This window comes from Mercenaria mercenaria, chromosome 14 (assembly GCF_021730395.1).
Source record: "Mercenaria mercenaria strain notata chromosome 14, MADL_Memer_1, whole genome shotgun sequence".
Lineage (NCBI taxonomy): Eukaryota > Metazoa > Mollusca > Bivalvia > Venerida > Veneridae > Mercenaria > Mercenaria mercenaria.
This window is the reverse complement of record NC_069374.1, coordinates 34,089,606-34,110,659: the sequence shown is the minus strand read 5'-3', so window position 1 is coordinate 34,110,659 and position 21,054 is coordinate 34,089,606. Positions and strand designations below refer to the sequence as shown.

Below are 21,054 nucleotides of genomic sequence, written 5' to 3'. Positions count from 1 at the left end.
ATGATGGTGAACAAGTATTCCAAGTTTCAAAGCAATAGCTTTGATAGTTTAGGAGAAAAGTTGACCTAAACATAAAACTTAACCAAGAAATCTGATATTTTCTAAGTACAAAAGGGGCCATAAATCTTGCAAAAAGCAAGATGGAGTTATGTTCTTGCTATACAGGGTCAGCTTATGATGGTGAACAAGTATTCCAAGTTTCAAAGCAATAGCTTTGATAGTTTAGGAGAAAAGCTGACCTAAACATAAAACTTAACCAGGCAACGCCGACGCAGACGCCGACGCCGACGCCGACGCCGACGCCGACGCCGACAACCGCTCAAGTGATGACAATAACTCATCATTTTTTTTCAAAAAATCAGATGAGCTAAAAATGACTGCAATAAGATTACATATATAATAAGTTTTTAACTTATTTAAATGACTTTCATACTTAATTATAGCATTTTACATAAACTAAATGAAATATATCGCACAAAGTATATTTCAGGAAATGGCAACAATATAAAATATTTTATTTCAGAGCATTAAAACATTTAGAAAATCAGCTTATTTTAAAAAGACATAAAAAATCAGAAAATTGATTTACTTATTTATTTTATCTGTTCTTTCTTGAGAAAACAAACAAACAATAACTCTTTTTCAAGACACTTGAAAGATTCTCTGAAAGATGAAATAAACAACTGCTACGATTTTAAGCAAAGAAGTTGAATAAAAAAAATGTTATGTTTTCAGATATTTAGTTTATTTTAATATGTAATATAATGCAAACAGAGAAAATGTTGAATAAGCTAATCATAACTGATCCGTAGCGCCAAAGAGCTGACAATACATAATCTGTCACTTTTTCCAGACCGTTTTAAGATGCCACAAAATCAATTATCACAAAAAATACCTACTTCTTTTTGGAAAAATATATAGATTGTACCATTGGGTAAGCATATAATAAAAAAGATGCCTCTTGGTTTGTTTTATTTGAAAATAAAAACATTACAACCCACACCGCTAGTTAATTCGCTACGAATTGCGAGGTCCTGCTTTCACCTCCAAGGTAATTTGCATAATCGACTGCTCCGGATGTGACGTCATGCCGACCTGATCAATGTCTCTCAAATTATCCAGGGGATGTCTCCAACCTGGTAAGACAACAACACAAAACCAAGATCATGACATGCAACACTTTGTCATGACACTTCAGAAGTGTTGTCTCCCTTGATCATGTTGTGATATCGCTATGCTTCAAATGTCTTTCGCACCATACAGTCCTCGAAGTGGCTTGGTGACGAAATGTCTTGAGCCAAGTTGAGGTCGTAGTGTCTGTAAAATTCGCGACGAGGACAAATAATTTGTGTGAATGTGGGTGAACTAAATTTCCTCAGCATGTTAAAGACCGTGCAAATACTTTGACATCAGTTAAATTCCCTTTAAATCAATCAAAATTTAGTACAACACTTACTTCAGATCATAATAAATTGTAAATTATGTATTACAAAGGTTTGTTTTTGTTGATAATCAGGCACTTCCTCCTTTCAAAACGGAGCGCCAATTCTCTTTACTCTCAGCCAATCAAAACATAACATTATATTTACTGCGTTCCGTTTTCAAAAATAAAATAAAATTTAAAAAATGTAGGTGTTGTCTTTATTTAATATTAAAAAAAACTGTTAGCCAAGAATTAATTTAGTTTAATGTATGGTATAAAAATTTTTCAAGTATCACTTTGTTATATTTCCGTACTTAAAATAGGCCAATAATTTAACCAGGAAATATTCGGGTCAAATTTGGATTTAATATAAAATGCAAAAGAATTATTTGTTAAACAGAAATCTGATTTTAGTCTCAAATAATTAAAACCAAATTCCAATTGCTAATTATTTTTTACATTCAAAGCATTATATAAGTCGTCTTGACAATCTTTGGTTCTAACGTTCCTTTCAAAATTTTTGAACGAGGAAAAGAGATTACTGAGAGCAAAACGAAACCAAATAATTTACGAATGAAAAACGAGGGTTTTCGCTAAATAAACTGCAAGAACTACTTTCCGCTATAGTCATAATAAAAAAAGACATGTACAGTTTGTAAAATGCAAAGCTGAAACAATTTATATATTTGTTGTCCTGATTTCCCACGAAATATTTTTATGATGTGGGGACAGAACTCGAGTCGCATGAGCCGCGATCGTGCCAGTCGCAGTAATTCAAAATCCAAACTGAACTCGACAGTGCCTATTTTACCATCTTCACCAATGGTGACAAGACGTAGACATGATATAAACAGCTCTTTTATAACGAACCAAAATGGTGCCATGCACGGGCTTGGGACTTCCAGTAAAAATGCGCCATCTGGAACTGGACCGTTATTGTCATCGCCTTTTATGCCACAGATTAAAAGAGCTCTTGGTTTGGAACCAAAACTACAGAATAGATATGGGTAAGACTGATTTTTATAATATGAAATAAGGCAAAGCCTCAAAACGAGCTCAATGTAGAGATAGTACCTAAGTTTTTCAAATCATAGGTTTGGAGTTAAAAAGCTTTGAAATGAAGAGAAATGTCCATATATTTCTCAAAAACAGAAATATAGACAATATTTTAACCAGAAGTGCGGAGTTATGAGCATTTAATATTTTCATGATAACGAAAATTTTGTGATCAAGGAAATGTAACTCTTCTTGAACATGGAGAGCATAAACATCAAAGGGACATAATATAGTCAATATTTTCTAATTGGGTGCATTTGATTTAACATTCAACTTTGATCTGGATTGCTGAATACTGATCCATGATACTGTGTGCTAAAAATTTAGAACATCTGGAACAGTCTATTAATAGCAAAACTATGCTTTAGCAGAATCTATATAGTTAAGCTCTAACTGGGACTCGAACCCAGGACCTCTCACCCCTAAGGCAGACACTCTACCACTTCCCTATAACAGCAGTAGCTAATAGCTATGCAGTTCAATTGCTGGATTACATTGCGTGAACTGGAACAATAATCGGTGAACTCCGGATTATCGGCGTATTCGCTTTGTTACCTAACGGCAATTTTTGTGTAAAGAAAAAATATAATCTAATGCTGCCAACGTCATAATTGGTCAAATCTGCCCAAATTTCTCTGACGTGTTGTTCAGAGTATGAACTTACTAACTGGCAGTACCGGTGAAATATTACTTACACTGAATCTTTTATATTTGCCCTTTTTGCAGCTGCCGAACGGCAAAGACGATGAGATTTGTCCAAATATAAGTAATTATTTTACCAGTTTTGAGAGGATTTCAATTGATGGGAAATTACAGTTACAAACTAAATACCTTTCTGCAACACATGGAGTCATTAGCATTCACTGTCAATCAGTATTATGACTGGGATCGACTGTCATTCATTCATTTCAAAGTTTCATAGACAGAGTCCGTTGTTTACATTTTTATCGTAACCGGTGCACTTGTAAAAATCACTTTATTTTGAAAAATCAAAGTATGCGAAGAGCTATGGTACGGTCTCTACTCAATGATATCGGATTTAATTTTTAAAAATATATTTCAAAGAAACTTCACTACTCAAAAGATACCAAAAAATTTGCGAAAGGAAGTGTCTAGATGTGCGGTAACCAGACGCCTAGCCTGCGTTCTAGCCGTCCGGTAATAGATTTTGTAATGATTTTATATTCTCGATATCGACATTATAGGATAAATCCCATTTTCCGATATAACCCACCAGTAAACACCCGTTCCCGGTTTTACGGTGAGGGTTAGAGACCACCTATGATTTTCCTATAGACTTAACTTATGACATTATGGCGTGTACGGCCTTCCATACATCGAAACATGTATATCTAATTACAAGTTCTTCAAGAACTATCTTAGTTCTACCAAAATATCGGACGAAAAACATATGAATAGTGATACTTTATTTAAGTAATTTTCGTGTGAATGAGATGACCCTCTGTTTTCATCATGGCGGGAGAAATTCGTTTGATAAAACTTTTTTTTAATACAAATAAAATGTAGCAAATTTTGTCAAAATGTATAATAAAGTACTGTAAATGCAGTAAAAAAATATCAATTTTGAAAAAATAATCACTTCCTGGGTTTGTTTACATGGCTGACCAATCAGAACGCACAGACGTTTCCTTATTCCCAGGTATACACTTACCTCATTCCCAGTAAGTTCCCTGTACTTTTTTGAATTGGTGGTCTCTGACCTGAGGGAGGGTATCAGCCATTACGCTATATAGCGGTAGTATTTAAGATTATCCCTTTTTCAAGGCTTAAACAAAGAAAATGAATAAAAAAGTATTGCAAATTATCATAAAACATTATTGTAATTAAGATGTAGTAAAAATATCCTTAAAGTTTACTTTATTTTTTGAAATTTTGTCTTTTATTCTATACTGCAGCTTCCGTGGCTCTGCACTGAAGGTGTGAAATTTTTCACATTTTTTAAGGTTAACAAATGATTTTTGCAAAAATTTTGTTGCCAAGGTCGTAAAATAATATTTTCATTGTGAGAATGAAAGAACTTTCCAAATTCTTATCTTCTGTCAAATATAATTGCTAATATTGTACACAGTCTTTATATGGGTTAATCTCGCCAGCCCTCCTGAGCCTATTTACGGAAATTAACGGGATTTATCCTATAATGTCGGTATGGTCAATAGTTTTAATGTTATTTACTAAAAGATATCGATACTTACCGTATAACCCCCTTTAAACGCCCCCGGGGGCGTTGCATTTTATGAAAAATTTGATCCAAACAATGTCAGTAACTCGTATAAACGCCCCCTATTCATCCCAATTCATGCACTGACATATTAACCCGATACATCATCGTACTGGGAAACTGTGTAAAGTCGCGCGCTGAGTGACATGATCCGAGTTAAATTCGATCAATACTGTAGCGTTTATAGCCCAGTTGTTTATGTGGATTTACCTACACGTAGCATATTCAGTGCTTACACACAGTAGATTTATTTGTGCCATGCCTGTTGACGTGTTTAAAAGTTTGTGTTAATAAAGTGTTGTCTTTTTTTTAAATTCATTTGTATTGTTATGGAATTGTTATTATCTGGATATTATTGTGTTGGATCTCTGAGGACCAATTTTTGAAGGTAAGATTTTTTATTTTCCCAAAAAAACTTGGGGGGGGGCGTTAATTAGAGGGGGGGGGGGGGGGGCATTAATACGGGGTTATACGGTATCTGCAAAAAAAATTTTGTGTGAATACATACTAAAGATTTACAATAAGTCACTGCATTATTCAGGCGATAAAACGAAAGTTTGCCAAAATCAATAATGGCGAGATTGCCGTGATGTCACTCATTAAAATCTCAGGGTTTTTTCTTGCTGTTTTGGGAACATAGCCTATACGCACAAAATTGGGAATTTTGACGCATAAATGTTCCAAATTGGGAATTATTTAGTCTCATAGGATATAGTAAGGATGTGTTTAAGCACTTTCTCATACACTTGTTTCATATTGTACAACTTCTTTAACATACTTCCATTTCAAAATTGTCCATAATTTGGTCAATATTAATCCAATTTTGATGAAATTTTTTTCTGAATATAGATTGGGAATTTTTGCACTCATTTTGGGAAAAAAACGTACTTTTTGGCATTGGGAATATAGCCCAATAACGGCTATAAAAACGGCCAAAAAACCCCTGAATCTGTGCATCTGGTGGCTATTATTGGAATGGAATTTTTAAATTTTAACATTTTTTTTTCACTGGATTTTCAAAATTAAAACATTTTTGAAATACAATTTTCATATTTTAATATTCAAATATTTTTTTAGTGAATAACTGTTTTAAATAACATTTAATTTCAATAGCGGCAGTGTGATGTTCAAAACTTAGAAAAACTGTAGTTAAGCATTCATAATTAATCTATTTTATTTCGAAATAATAGTCAAAATGAATTAATGAATTGCTTGTTTTATAGATTTCCATTCTTCAAAAATATATATAAATTTGTGTTTTAACAATTATGTTTAGGCCGTTAGAAAAACATCACTTTTTACAAAATAACATGGACGTTCTGTGATCAATGTTTTATCATTTCTAAATATAGAATATCAACAGATTTTTATACAAACACAATCTCAATAGTTTTATCGGCTAAAAAATCGGATAAATATTGATATCTTAAGTAAACAACATTAAAAATTATATAAAATCATTACTTATTCATTAAGAAATCAATTACCGGACGTCCGGACGTCTAGAACGCAGGCTAGGCGTCCGGTTACTGGACGGCTAGACACTTCCTTTGCGAAAACCTATTCACTGTGAAAACTTAAGTTTAGATTTAGTGTCAGCATACCTATGAAAGAGAATAGATCTATCATACTTTGCAAAATTTACCGAGGCCAATGTCACGGTGACATCATTATTTGCAGTGTTCTTCAGACTTCTTGTATTTGCTTAAGGCTTATTAATGAGAATATTTTCCAATGAGGGACTTAAGTGAGTTTCAAATTGTCTCCCTTATTGGATTATGTACAGTCCAAGATATTAAAATTGTAAGTTGGTCCCATAATTTGGAATCCTCTGACTTGATCGCTGTTTTGTCTGTAAGATATCAGATATCTTGCATATTTGTTAAATTAAATGTCTGAAATGTCAAAATTAAGATACATGTGTGTTTATAGAAAATTTAGCTAAAGGCATAATTAAATCAACAGACATGATGATCAATATCTTAGCTTCATCAGAGAGTATGAAAGGGAGATAACTGACCAAAGTCTTGCGTTTCTGTCCAATGTTTTATCTTTTAAAAGAAAACTACATGGAAACCTGTCTTGCATGATTTTTGGGTGATGAATAATTTTCAGCAATCGAATAAAGTTCTGTATTCACTGTGGAGAGAACTACTTCATGTCTGCTAGATGGTGACTTGTTAGTTTCTGGCACGGAAGTTTTTAAATCCACCACCAGACTGGTGGCACCAGTGGAAGTATACTTGCGTTACCGTAAAGGTCTATTATCGAGCTCGCCAGTGTACTGCCGAGGCCATGATATCATGAGAATCTGGTGTAAAAATTACAATTGTCACGCTAAAATTGGTCTAGAAGCATTAGTTGTTGCATTACCAAAATTTTGGGAACGAATGTGCGTGTGGAACAACCGGAACTGAGTACTAATTGTTCGTATTTCTTCCACATCAGAATAGAAGAGTTTCCTGAAAAAAAACGTCACTTTGATCTGTCAGTGAAGAAACAATGAACATTTTTAGTTATGTTTCTGTATCTGCAAACAAGAAAAACATTCAGTCTAATGATTCATGGCCTAGTACTTCATGTCGCTTAATAAACAGCCCCATAGATCACACAAACCCCGATGTTGTTTACCGTTCTCCATCCACTATTGTTTACCATTCTCCACTGTCTCAGCAGGTGAAATTGAAAGCGAGTCCGTTGACTGCTTAATTGTCTCCAAAACTGAAAATACTGTCTAACCTGTACTAAAGCCTAAAAGGTCACCTATGATCAGCGGTCACCTCCGTTCAGCGGTCATTTTGTGACTCCCACAACGGATTTTCCTCTATTACATCGCTTTATTCAGTGGTCACCTCCCATCCGTGGTCAGCGGCCACCGGGATTGCCTCCCGACTATGATATTTGACCATTTTCAGCAGCCATGCTTCTTCCAAAATCAATTTTATGTGCGAATTGCCAAAGATACCCGATTTTTGAGAAACACGTGATTGCTAAGTTTCGCGTGAGTCCTCTTTTTGTTACGATCAAATGGCCAGTAATTATCGGCAATTAGCGTGTCACCTCATGTCAGTTTTGTTGTTCACAGTTTGATCTCAGTTAAAGATAATACTTGATCTTTAAGTAGTATTATAATATTTCTGATTTCTTTCATCAAAATACTATTAAATTTATATAACATTAATTTTGTTTCTCCTGGCTGGCTGCTTAAGACAGATTAGACTGTACACCACAAAATCAAACCACAAAGGATGCAGAATATTCATATGAAGCCAAAAAGAAGCGTCTCCAAATTTCAGGAGGGTTGATTTAAAGGGTACCGATGGTTGGACTTCAATTGTAGTAATGTTACTGATTTATTTCAATGACATATGGTCAAAGTTGTTGTCCCCAAGATTTTGAAAATGTCCCCACACATTTCATACCAAGGGGACATGTGTCCCCACCATTTTTGATCCTCGGCAGAACACTGCTCGCTATAAAATTCAGTGTAACTTAAAACGCATAGATCTCTTGTAAAAGTAACAGTGCCTTAATTATGAAAACTGGTGGTGTTATTTCAATGGCAAAATCTATGATTTAGTAACTTTATGTTTTGTTAACAAAAATATTTGTATTAAAGCAGTGACATCATGTAGAATAAACATGTTCCTTTGATACCGAAAAGAAAAAGTTGTCAAACAGGTATAACCCAGTTTCTGATGCAGGTGTCAAAAATGTGCAAGAATTTCAGTTAAGTTATTTTTGTCACAGAAAGTGACAGTAAATTAGAAAAAATGAATTTGTCTTTAATACTTTGTTGGTGTTCAGTAAACAGATTTAAAAGGCAGTGGCTAGGGGTCCTATAACCGGACCTTTAGACCCGAAGTCTAGAGGTCCGATAACTGGACCTCTAGACAACCCGTACAAGGCAGTCTAGAGGTCTGGTAATCAATATTTATGAATACTGAGAACAGTATTTACAAATAGGAGACTGTATCTTATCTTTAAAAATGGGAGATGATTTCAAAAATTCTCTCTCGTATTTTTCTTGTCATTTTAAATTGTGACAGGAAACAGGAGTATTTATGATTCTTTAATCCTGGGAAAAACAGTGATTTGTACGCCGTAATCGGAAGCTTTTATCAAATTCTTGTTTTTCTCAGGACTGATTAAAATAATAATGCGCAGGCTGGTCTGGATCCATGCTGTTTGCTTTCAAAGCCTTTTGCAATTAGAGAAACTGTTAGTGAACAGCATGGATCCTGACCAGACTGCGCAGATGCGCAGGCTGGTCTGGATCCATGCTGGTCGCAAAGCTATTATGTTGGTTTTCTCATGACACGGCTCATATTTTCTTTTAAGTATTCAGGGCATGGATTGTGCTCATGACTTGTTGAATTCGTTTTACTGCAACAGTGACTACTGGAAATCGCTGTGTTCAAATTTCGTATAAATAACTATTCGATATGCCTCGAACCCAAGTGAGAGTTAATTATTATAGATAAAATACTGGACCCATAGCCATTGCCAATGAAATATTTAAAAAAGAAACTGTAAAAACGTTAACTTTATGACAAAGTTCTATAAATTAGTGTAGTCTTAACTTTTACCAGCAATTTCCTTATATACTAGTATTACAGTACATAATAGTACATGTATATTCCGGACCCCTAGCCACTTCCAATTAAAAAATTATCCTGTCCACTTTCTAACCATTTTTAGTTTGAATCAGGAAAATTATACACTACTGACCTAAAAAGCAAAATAAATTTTGTTTAAAATTTTATTTAAACTTAACTAAGCTGACACCAAAGTTAATATTTATTTCAGTGAGCAGAGGCGACATAGTTTTGGTATTGGGACGACTGCAAAGTCACCAACTGTTGCAGCAGGGTCATTGCCACATGTGAGATTAAGCAAAACAAGGAGGCTGTCACTTTCAGAAAGAAATTCTTCGATGTTGAATAAATCAAGTACTGTGAAAATAGCTCCACCTGTTATTGGGAAAGTTGCCAGCCCTAGGTATGACTATGGTGTTTATAGTTAAGTAAATTAATTTGTATCTTTTTCCAATCAGCTTAACTGTGTATATTTGCTGCATATTTGCTGCTAATGCCTGGTGTAACACCTAGATGAGTGCCGAGAACATCTCTAGACTTTACCCTGCTAAATTTCTAATAGGGAGCAGTGCAGACCATGATCAGCCTGCACAGACATGCAGACATTTCTTTGTCTGCACTGGTTGCAAAGACAAAATCACTTGCTGCCAGCAGGCTAAAGGTTAAAAACTAAAAAAATGAATCTTTAAAGAATTCTGTCGGCGCGTGAAATTGTGAAAAAAAAGAAAGAAAAGATGTGTTATTCCCACTGAAATGAAGCTTTGACCCTTAAAGGGATTTTCAAGGATTTTTTTCAAGGAATAAGTCTGTGATTTATTTATACTATCTTATTTTAATTTAGTTTATTGCATGAAACAGAAAATGGATGTTTTATTGAATTATGTCTTGCTATGGTAGTCTCTATGTGACAGTATGTTAAGTCATGAAAACATGACAAATCATTCAACCAAACTATTTCATAATTTTAGAATTTTTGTCAGAAAGTCATAAGCTTGGCAGATTTTGGGGGACAGGCAAACGCCTGGAATGCCTGTGGTTTTAAAATATTCTTGACGTGTACATTTGTATGATACAGGCAAGTGATAATAAGGCCAGAGTTTTTCTATTTTTCGTTTTACGGGAGCGCCGGTCCTAAATATTGCAAAAGTGGAATAAAATTAAAATTCATTTTCCCGAGTTTTATTTTATTTTTTCCGCCGGTTGGTTGTTTACAGCCCCAAAGAAAATAAAATTAGTGTATTTTCACCTGGACGTAATTTCACAGGAAGGGAGTTTAACGCGTGCAAAATATCGTGTTTTGCCGTACATTTATCGGCATTAACAGGGTGTAAAAGCTCGCATTGGCGAGTTAAGTCTGAGTAGGACGAGTGGACCTCACTGTGTACTCGACCGATCGGGCGAGTGGTTTTTTATTACGTCCTTACTTTACCAAAATTCAGAAATTACATCTACAAAACGTCAACAAACTTTGAGATGGTTCAGTCGCTACCTGGATTGACTGGAAACAGATAAAGATATCAAAACGTCATGCCGGTAATTTTCCATTCCACAAGCACGTGTGACCTATCGTAACATCTAATTTACATCGACACGTACACAAAAACCGTGCGTAGTGCATTCATTTTTTAATATTTTCGCTTCAAGTTTTCAACACCCCTTGAGAAATAATACTTTTTGAATTCTATAATGATTTTAATAAGATATCGACAGAAATGTAGGCAAAATTCTATAAAAACGGTCGAATTTTCATATAATCATTTGTAAAAATTCAAACAGCGCGATCTTAGTTACTTATTTCTTTCTAAAAGTAAATAAATGATGAATACTATGGGCTTAAAATTCAGACTTTTGACCAGAAAGTACAAAAAACAGAATAAAAAAATCTTAAATAATGAAAAAGCGGCTGCGATTACAATACATGGAGTAAGACGATTTTTGGCAAACAGATTTCTGTTAGTGCGGCAGAATAGGTTACGTGACCTCGTGAACGTAAGTAGAAATGCGATTTTGAAATAAAGCAATGTGATGTCACTGCGGTTTTTAATAAGTTTTAAATGAATCTTTGTACATGTATTTTTTGACCAACAATTTAAAAGTTTTTCTTGTCAAACAATAATGTAAATTCCTTGAGGGCAAATAGGTCACAGAGGTAGGATATCCACTATAATAACTATCATTTGAGACATTTACCTTTTATACGGGATATAGCACATTCGCTTTTGATAACAAATTAAAGAAGAAATTTTTTATTGATTTCTATTTCTCAGCAATTTTAAGAACCGATGCGGTACGATCAGACAGTGATGTGTCACATGGCGCGAAAACATGACGTAATGCCATGACAATCTCGAGCAAAAATACTGCTTTGATCTCCGCTTCAGATGTCAAGATACTGACACACTTTTTTTAGCTCTTAGAGGGGGTGTAAATTGATCATGAAAACAAGGTCAACATTACTTAGTTTATCACTGAATAATTACCGATAATCTTTAACGTTTTTTTTCTCTCTTTCTACACGGGTGGATGGACAATGATTGTGTCCAAATTTTTTAGATACTTTTCAAAATATATATTTTTCTGGAAATAATACTATTGTACATAATACTCCTTTCATAAAAGTGACAGTATTAAAAGTATTAAATTGTCTAAAGATTGTCTTACATTTTGTTTTCAATAGATTCAACTTACAAGTTTGCCATAGAAAGGTAATACAGTATCAAAGGTGCTTTGACATTAAATTTTATTCAAAACATTAGTTGTTTGCAGAACAAATAAATGTTTGTAACAGCAGATTGTTTTTACATTTTTATTTCAATGGTGACCCCTCACACTTTACACAGGCTTGGGACTGTCTGGCATAAAGCAGCTGGTAGTGTTGGCAAAATTTCAGACAGATGGTCCATTTCTTTTGTAACTTCGATAGAATTCATAAGTGTATAAAGAATATTAAAGAATACTTTTTATTGGAGACAATATTTTGACAAAAAGTGATGCAACTTCAGTACTTGAACTTAGTGTAGTATAAAAAGGTGCAAATTACAGAAGCAACTTCAGTACTTGCACTAAGTGTATTATAAAAAGGTGCAAATCACAGAGTTAAATGAGGTAAATTTTCAGATTACTTTTTGCTAGATTATCTTTCGTTTTTCATCACTGAAAAAAAAATCTTGCCCTCTGCACTGTGACTGTTATTCAAAGTTATTAAATACTTTATTTTGCTGATAAAATCCAGTATATTATGAGCTGGCATAAACTGTAAAGTTAGCTCATTAAAGATGATATTGGTGAAAGATACAATAAGTAAATATTATGTATAAAAAGCAGAGGTTACACAGCAGAAGATGCAAGCAAACCAAACCACCAAAATTACTACACTACTAATTAAGCCACTTTATACCAGACGTGTTTAGTCTCTACTTGCTGTCACTGAAATTTACTGTGGCTGTTGTAACAGATAAAATAATTTTTGTCTTCCACTTAAATTAAGTAAAACAAGCTTTCTGAATTTTAAAGACTTGCCAGTGTGAGTTACAGCGCCTGAAGCAGTTTATTCACAAGCATGCATGAAAATTTTATTCAATGTTCATCCTGTATAAATGGCTTTTATAGTCTTAAAACATAACAATACATCACAATATTAAATATTGGACACAAACGCAAGTAAACAAAACTTGAAACGAAAGTTCATCAAAATAAAAAAAATCTTAAAAAAATTCTATTTTATTTTTATTTTTTTTCCGAGATGCTCACTTTCAAGCTTTTTATTTTTATTTTTATTTCCTCCTCCCCCTGCTCATTTTTCAAAAATCTCCCGTAAAACGAAAGATAAAAAAACTCTGGCCTAAGCGATGAATTTATTTTATTGCTGTACTTTCCAGTCTGTATCATATGAGGTGTAATTCATCAATACAAGAAGACAGGGGTACTCCGGACACATATGCTGTCATATCTGCACTAAAAGAAAGAAGGTAAAATTTTCACTTATACTGTCTGCATTAGTTCATCATGTTGACATCGTTTCCTTTTAAATTATCTGTTTTAGGGCAGTGATACATTTACGCTATGCCAGGGAACTTGCATATATAAAAAGGTGTTTTTAACAGCACATGAACGTGAGAATCTCTCTGTTAACGCGTTTACCCCCAAAAGTCAAAAAGTGACAGAAACAGCAGTTTTATGCTAGAATGTGTTTTGAAAATGCAGCTACTTCAGTCCTTTTTAACTTAGAAATTTTGGTGGAAGTTTTAATAAAGTCCAATATCTTCTTTATTGCTTAAGACTTTCAATTGAAACTTGTTGTACTTTCTCATAGTGGCAGTGTACATAAGTTTGACAAGACACATGACTCTGCTTGGAATATTTCAAGAATTATGTCCCTTTTTAAGTTCGAAACTTTGGTTAATGTTTTTCAAAGAGTAGAATACAATGTTTTTAACCATTGCAGGTACTATACTGATCTTTCAGGTTTTAACACAACATTGTGGCATCAAGTTCCATGATTTAATTTATATTAAAAAAAAAATACCTCCTTTCTTGGACTTAGAAAATCTATCTGGCAGTTTTGCATGCAATTAGGCTCTCCAAGTCAATGCATATACTGAATTGTAACTATAGTATATACAAGTTATTGAGATGTAAAAAATAAAGGTTCATGCCCCTCTTTGTTGTATTTTGGCATAGTTATACTCCTGGGGCCGTATGAGTTGTAGGATATCCTATATTCTTTATCTTTTCAAGACATAGATGTTTAGTGTATGTCCATATATTTCAGAAAAAGATCTATAAATACATTTGAAGAGCACACAGAGCCGCCCCAGCAGCAGGCTAAAAGAAGGTAGTACCAAAATTTGTAAAATTGTTCGAGGAAATTATTGTTTTGAATTGTTGAATTGATTTGTTAACTACAATACATTTTCTTTCAGGTTTAATACTCTGCCTTTATTGTTTTGTTGAAGGAGTCTGCCTGCCTGATGAAAGGTTGTAGACTTCAAATTACTTGCCCAATAGGGGTTCAAGTCCTGCCTTGGTCCTTGCAGGAGGAAGCCATCCAGCCTGCTTGCGGATGCTTATTAGTTCTATAAAGGTTCCAGCTTCTGTCTGAAATTATGTCTTGAGTGACACCTGGGGTCATCCTTCTCCATTAAAACTGGAGTCACCATATGACCTTAATTGAGTTGAGTGAGTGGCGTTAAGCTCAACAAAAAGGACAAAATTCTGGTTCAGAGAAAGTGGAGATAACGATTTTCCTGCTCACTGATGGTTCTGCTCTAGCTGTTACTCTTAGTGTAGATTCTATTGTATTAAGGGAGGGGAAAAAAAATGAAAGTAATTTTTTTTACAGTTTACAAAATACAGACATATTTGTTTGACACACTGTCTTGTATATATATATTTTTAGGCGACAGGAGAGTCAACATTCTAATGCATCCACATCATCGATGCCTTCAATGCCTGAAAACTTCCCTGATCTTTCTAATGCTGACTTCAGTATGAGGCTTGATACACCGGGTTTAAAAAGGCCGTCAAGGTAATTTTATTCTGTTAGTCTGTCTCAGTCTCATATCTATATAAGTTGTAATTCAGTAAAGATGTGATATGATATGTTCTATAACCATTGTTGTGCCTCTGTAGGAAAATGATTGTAAATTAGGTCAGAGTACATCTGCCCATGCTGAACAATAACATCTGTCTGGATAACCTACTTGACATACTTGTTGCGTATTCCAACACTATATGAGTACATAGCATTGTGTATGCAAATAGCCTTCATATTTTATGACAATTTTGTAATTGATAAGAGAAAAGACAGATTAAAGGTAGCCATTCTGAACCTCACTTGTATGCTGTGAAGTAGATACAAAGTCTTTGCATACCATACAGAAACACTTGTATGTTATTATTGCCTTATACTTCAGAGAAGCATCTAAATCCTGATAAAATTAATGGTATTAATCCCAAGAAAAATTGGTCATTGTATTATTGCAATAAAAGTTGTTTTCCAGGTGTATATATATCCCAATAAAAAATTGTTTTTCATGCAAGTACATGTACGTTAATCCCAATAAAAATGAATTGTGTTTTCAATGCAAGTACATAAATCCCAATAAAAATTTATTGTTTTTCATGCAAGTACATAAATCCCAATTAGGATTAATTGTTTCCCAGGTAAGTATTTAGATCCTCAAAAAACTAATTGTATTATTGTTCTTTAGGTAAGTACGTAAATCTTAATAAAAATGATTGTGTTTCAGGCCAAGACAGGAGGATATAGAGGAGTGGAACAATATGAACAGTTCAAAACAACATCATCATGAGGGTAGAAATAACTCTATTTTGAGCAGTCTTAGTTCCAGTCAGAGGTTTATAGAAAATCAGGTGAGTAACACATCATGGGGGTAGAAATAACTCTATTTTGAGCAGTCTTAGTTCCAGTCAGAGGTTTATAGAAAATCAGGTGTGTAACAGACATTCTGGCTCCATATACAGACATCAGTAAACTCACATTCAGGCTCCCCTGTCTGATCACAATATTAAAAACACTGTGAGAAGCGGCTTAGTCTAAACTGTTATCATAAATTCTGTTGTTACAGGTATACTGGACCCAAATTTTATATTTTAAACAATGTTTGATCATATATAGTTACAGTTAAATTCCTTCTGTTTTACAACTGACAAATTTTCCTGCATGTTAAAAGCAGTAGAGAGATGCTTCTTCTTATCAGCAAACTGAAGTTATTTTATTTTTATATTCAAAGAATAGATACAGCTATTGGACTTATCTGTGTGCCAGCATCGGTGTCCCGATTTGGTTAAGATTTTGTATGTAAGCAGGTATCTCAGTACACACTTGTGGGGATGGATTGAAACTTCACACACTTACTTACTGTGATAAACTGAATTACATTGGACAGGACCCATAACTCTATTTTTTTTACAAAATTATGCCCCTTTTTCGACTTTTATATTCATTCAATTGACAAGGCTCTCGAATAGTTGAGCGTTGCTGTCCTACGACAGCTCTTGTTGTTAACAGGTATGTAAAACTTGATGAATTATTAATTTCACATCCTTTTACAGTGTTACCTAAAGAAAACAAGGTTTGAGCAATAAAATGAATGATTGATATGTAAAAAACATTTTTCCTCCAGAAGTCCAAAAGAAAGGCGGAGTCTAGTTTTCATGAAAAGGAGAATGACAGCTATGTTGCTAAGTCTCAGAAAAAAGAACCTCCCAAGCTCACACACCTGGATGTACAGTATAACATTGATAACACTGCAAAGTAAGATTTTTGTATAAGCCCAGAAAGAGAATTTGTGTGTTTAGGATTACCTGTCCAATTTTTAAGGTCAAGTAATCCGAAATTTAGGTTTTCTTTCTGACCAAATTAATAATAAGTCAACATGCAAACAAAATGTGCCAGAGTGTATGAATGAGTAGACATAAGTTCTGACAAGATAAAAAGTATAATTTGAATAGGGTTGAATATAACCAATGCAATTAATTTTCTAAAGTGTAATCAATAATTAAATCAGAATCAAAATTTTCACACAACAATTTGATAATGTCTTGAACTTCTTGTCATCTATGGAATATCTGTCTCTACAAGTTCAGCAAAACACTGGCATTATGAACAGTTGCCATGCTATAGGGATAAATAGAAAATTTGACAGCTATTTTCTTACCTTCATTTCTGTTCATATGCACAAAGCTGTTAATTGGAGCATGATTGAGTTTTGGTTTTATTTTTTTTTTCTAATGGAAAACAGGACATCAGCTATCCCGCAAGTGAAAGAAAAGTCTCCACAGATGACCAATGGTCACTCAACCTCAATCTCGAAGAAAGGAGAAGAAGCAGAGAAGGTACGGATGAGCACAATGTTTTAATCATATCTTTTTCAAATCATCGTAAACACTCCCATTAGTCAACTGGACAGTAGTGTCTGTATACATGTAACTGAAATTTACTGAAAAGAACAGCCCTAAAACCATTTGAAACAATTAAGATAAGGGGTCTCTGTGGCCGAGTGGTTAAGGTCATTTCTCTGTTGACAGCCAATGCAACATTTTTATATGGCATCCAGTGCCACATTTATATGGCAGTCAGTGCTACATGTTTATATGGCGGTCATTGTTACATGTTTGTGTGGAAGTCAGTGCCACTGGGGAAGTCGGTCCCACTTGTTTATATGGCAGTCAGGGCCACATATTTATATGGCAGTCAGTGCCACATATTTACATGGCAGTCAGTGCTGATATTTATATGGCAGTCACTGTCACATGTTTATATGGCAGTCAGTGCCAAATTTATATGGCATTCAGTGCCACATCAAAACGCTGCACACCCCTTTGCTCATTGAGCTATTGATTACCCACACCTCCTGTGCTTTATACGATTAATGACAGCACTGTGGGATATTTAAATTCACATTTACATGACGAAAACGCAACAAATTATGATACTATCTCTTGAAAGAATTTTGAAACTTTCTTCTGTCATTTGTTAATTTCACATATATATAGATAAGTTGTTTGAATCACATCTCTTAATGTGTTTTATAGACAAGTCAGTCCATGAAGACAGTTGAACCATCAAAACCTCCTGTGCTACCGAAGATGCCGTCTATGAAGAAAACCGCCAGTATATACTCTGGACTGAGTTCACCTGCAAGCTTCAAAAAGGTAAACCTATGTTTTACCTCAATACAAGCTTTTTGCCAGACATTCTGGTAATTTCTGTTTATCCAGTGAAATCTGGAGCAATGTTAAAAATTCAGTTTAAAAGCTTTTCAGGCCAACTTCTCTTAATTGCCTTGGTGAGATATCAGTGACTCGATAGCTGTACAACTGCTTATATTGCTAATGAATTGGCATCCTGCCAGATTTGGTTTTGCTAAGAAAGTAAATGTGCATAGCATACTGTACTATGTGGTTGCTGTAAACGGTTTTAAAAAACTAAAAGGGAAAAGGAGAAAACAGAACAAAGTTCATTTACTGAGTTTATATTATACATCACGGGGGGGGGGGGGCAACAATAATTTCGTAATTACATTGTACTTGTTTTTTTCAGAACACTAAATACAGTATTATTTCAACATGGTAAAAAAATAGTGCTTCTTTTTATGTAAGAGTTTGTTTACATTACAAGAGGAACCAACAAAAAAGTTCTTTACATTTATGTTTTAGATTCTGTAGGTGACAAGGTGCAATGAATTTTATATCAGTTCTATCCTTGCCTGTTTATACTGAACAAAGTAACATTAAGAATAATATGGACTGACCTTTATCATTGTACAATTACTTCTGTTGACCAGTAAAAATAACTTCTGGTGACCAGTAAATCATTTCTAATGTATGAAACATTAATTTCTTTATACTGTATTGTGTTTTACAATTATAGTACAATGTTTAAATACAGTGAGTTTGGTAGTTTGAAGTATGGTAGTGCATGATTTTATATCACACTGATATCTGTGATGGTTTCTGAAGCCCTCATACAGAGGTTGTTCTGGTAGAGAGGTTACTTTCGTAATAGTTCTTTTCATGAGAGTCCTCATTATCAGAGGTTGTATTGTTCTAAGCTCTTTATGTCAGCTGGTATCTTTAAATTATACATATTTTTGCGTATTTCAGGCGCAGTATGCTAATGTCGTGGCAACATTAGATGATTATGATGCTGACAGGGAAGCCGAGAACCAGAGAGTGAAACAAATGCTGAAAGACTTAGATGAGTCATTTTCTAAGAAAGAAGGTTGGTTCCCTGCATTTGTTTGTGTTAGCTCTCCCGAGCACAAAGTGCTCATGATGAGCTTTTGGATTTTTGGATGTCAATATTATGTCGTCAACCACAGTTCCTATGAAGAACATCACTGAAACAGCAAGGCCAGTTTCAAACAAGCTGCTCAAGAATGTTCCTTGGGTTGTCTCCTGTCAGATTCCTTTAAATCTAGGTCATCTATGCATAATTCTGGTTGCCACAGAAATACTAAAAATCTCCCCAGAAACTGCTGGCTCAATTTCAAAATAATTTCACTTGTTCTTTGCATGACCCTCGGTCAAATTCTCAAATTCATCAATGCCTTAGCCCACATTCCTCCCCACCTCCACAGGTTTTTCTACAACAGGATATATCTGGTCTGCATGAGATGAAAATGCTATGTATATTTTGATTAGTTTTGTAGTACATTATATATGCTGTGAATGTTTACAATGGTTATAGCCTTAATTTTATAGTACATGCATGATTACTACATTTGATACATTGTCATGACATGGTGGTGGTTGGAACGGAAATGTCACCGCAGTAAAAAGAACCAGAGTTATGTTGAAATTGTACACTATTTAACTTTAAAACCAAGATGTAATATTGCCTGTGTCAGGCCTGCCATTACAAGGCAGTCTAATTGTTGTCCTGTAGCCATAAAAGTCTCCCATACTTAGAATCACTGTTGTTATATTTTCTGGTCCTTTGAACAGTGTTAATTCAACCTAGTATATGTTTAAAAGGGTTTCGCTTAAGCCGGTTCAAGAAATCAATTTCCTTATCTTTACACAGCTAAAAAAGAAACACCAGTGACAAGCACATCAACTTTGTCCACAGTAACAACAACTGTGTCTGTGGCAACATCAACCCCAGTGTCTGTAGCAACATCAACTTCAGTGTCTGTAGCAAGAAGTACTAGTGCAATAACTCTGGAAACAACTAAACCATCATCAGTTTTATCAGCTCTGGAAAAATTGTCGAAGTCACCGATACAAGAAACAGGAGGTAATTCGTATATTCTGAAAGAAGCTATACATAATCTTGTTTTGTCTTCTTAAATATGTATATTTTACATTATATTCAAAAATTCTGCAGCTGATAATGACAATGTTTTACATGTTTTAATATTTTTCACATGTTTTGAAATTCTTTCAAATATCCATTTTGAATTGCATTTTAGATTCAGCAATTGTTAAGTCACAATTTCAGTATCATTTGTAAAACTAATAAAAAATCACTTAGTTTTCATAAAAGGCAACAAAACATACAAAGAACAAAGTCAGTTTTGGGGAAACCTGAATAAATTCAAACTTGTTAGATAATGGTATATTTATTTGTGCTATGTATTAGATGGTGTGTCTGTTTTTAGGTATAACGAGTACTGCAGCATCCACTACACAGCCTAGTGTCTCATTTAAGCCATTGTTTGGTACACCCAGTGCAGCACAAAGTACAGGTACTGTAGCTATCAGTTAGAGTTTTACATCTTTTTACATAAAAGAGACTGACCTGGAATATCATTTTTTGTAAGACTGCAACAGAGCTTAATCTGGTTGAAAACTAAATGTACAATTATGGGGTAATCTGACAAAGTTGTTGCGCTGAATCTTGTTGACTTGGTATTATAAAAGTGCAGTTACTGTAAATATTGGCAAGTTATAAAAATTTCCAAAAGAAGAGTAAATGTGTTATGTTAACTTGATTTAAGTTTTAATTGAATATTTCAGTAAACAGTGTTGTGACTGGTTTACAGACATCAATGGTTTCATCGTCTGGATCCACTGCTGGTACTGGAATATTGGGTACCAGTCAGCCAGCTGTTTCAACTGGAACCAAGTCAAGTTTGGCTGATCCTAGTACCTCAACACCTGGAGGGTTCACTTTTAATATTCAGAAGTCTGTAGGGGGAATGCCAACTCCAGTTGGAGGTATATTTACTCAAGTAATTCACTGAATGTACTGCTAATTTCTTAAACGA

General features: G+C 34.3%; 2 protein-coding genes across 4 annotated transcripts in view; one reads left to right on the top strand and one right to left on the bottom strand.

Moving 5' to 3' along the window:
• LOC123527225 (condensin complex subunit 1-like) overlaps positions 1-1,581 on the bottom strand; it is a 44,048-nt gene extending 42,467 nt beyond the window's left edge. The window contains exon 1 of the mRNA XM_053523256.1: positions 1,457-1,581. The gene's annotated coding sequence lies outside the window, so the exon portion shown is untranslated. The remainder of the gene's footprint in view (positions 1-1,456) is intronic.
• A 207-nt stretch (positions 1,582-1,788) lies between these two features.
• The window catches only part of LOC123527224 (nuclear pore complex protein DDB_G0274915-like), a 34,736-nt gene continuing 15,470 nt past the window's right edge, over positions 1,789-21,054 (top strand). Inside the window, exons 1-13 of one of the 3 annotated variants that reach the window (XM_053523252.1) lie at positions 1,789-2,430; positions 9,528-9,719; positions 13,195-13,284; positions 14,088-14,150; positions 14,715-14,843; positions 15,568-15,691; positions 16,465-16,595; positions 17,083-17,176; positions 17,876-17,995; positions 18,947-19,064; positions 19,869-20,081; positions 20,446-20,532; positions 20,804-21,004. In XM_053523252.1, the coding sequence (XP_053379227.1) occupies positions 2,141-2,430; positions 9,528-9,719; positions 13,195-13,284; positions 14,088-14,150; positions 14,715-14,843; positions 15,568-15,691; positions 16,465-16,595; positions 17,083-17,176; positions 17,876-17,995; positions 18,947-19,064; positions 19,869-20,081; positions 20,446-20,532; positions 20,804-21,004 (1,852 nt within the window). In that variant the 5' untranslated portion in view covers positions 1,789-2,140. The remainder of the gene's footprint in view (positions 2,431-9,527; positions 9,720-13,194; positions 13,285-14,087; positions 14,151-14,714; positions 14,844-15,567; positions 15,692-16,464; positions 16,596-17,082; positions 17,177-17,875; positions 17,996-18,946; positions 19,065-19,868; positions 20,082-20,445; positions 20,533-20,803; positions 21,005-21,054) is intronic. The other 2 variants (XM_053523251.1, XM_053523253.1) reach the window with 2 other exon arrangements.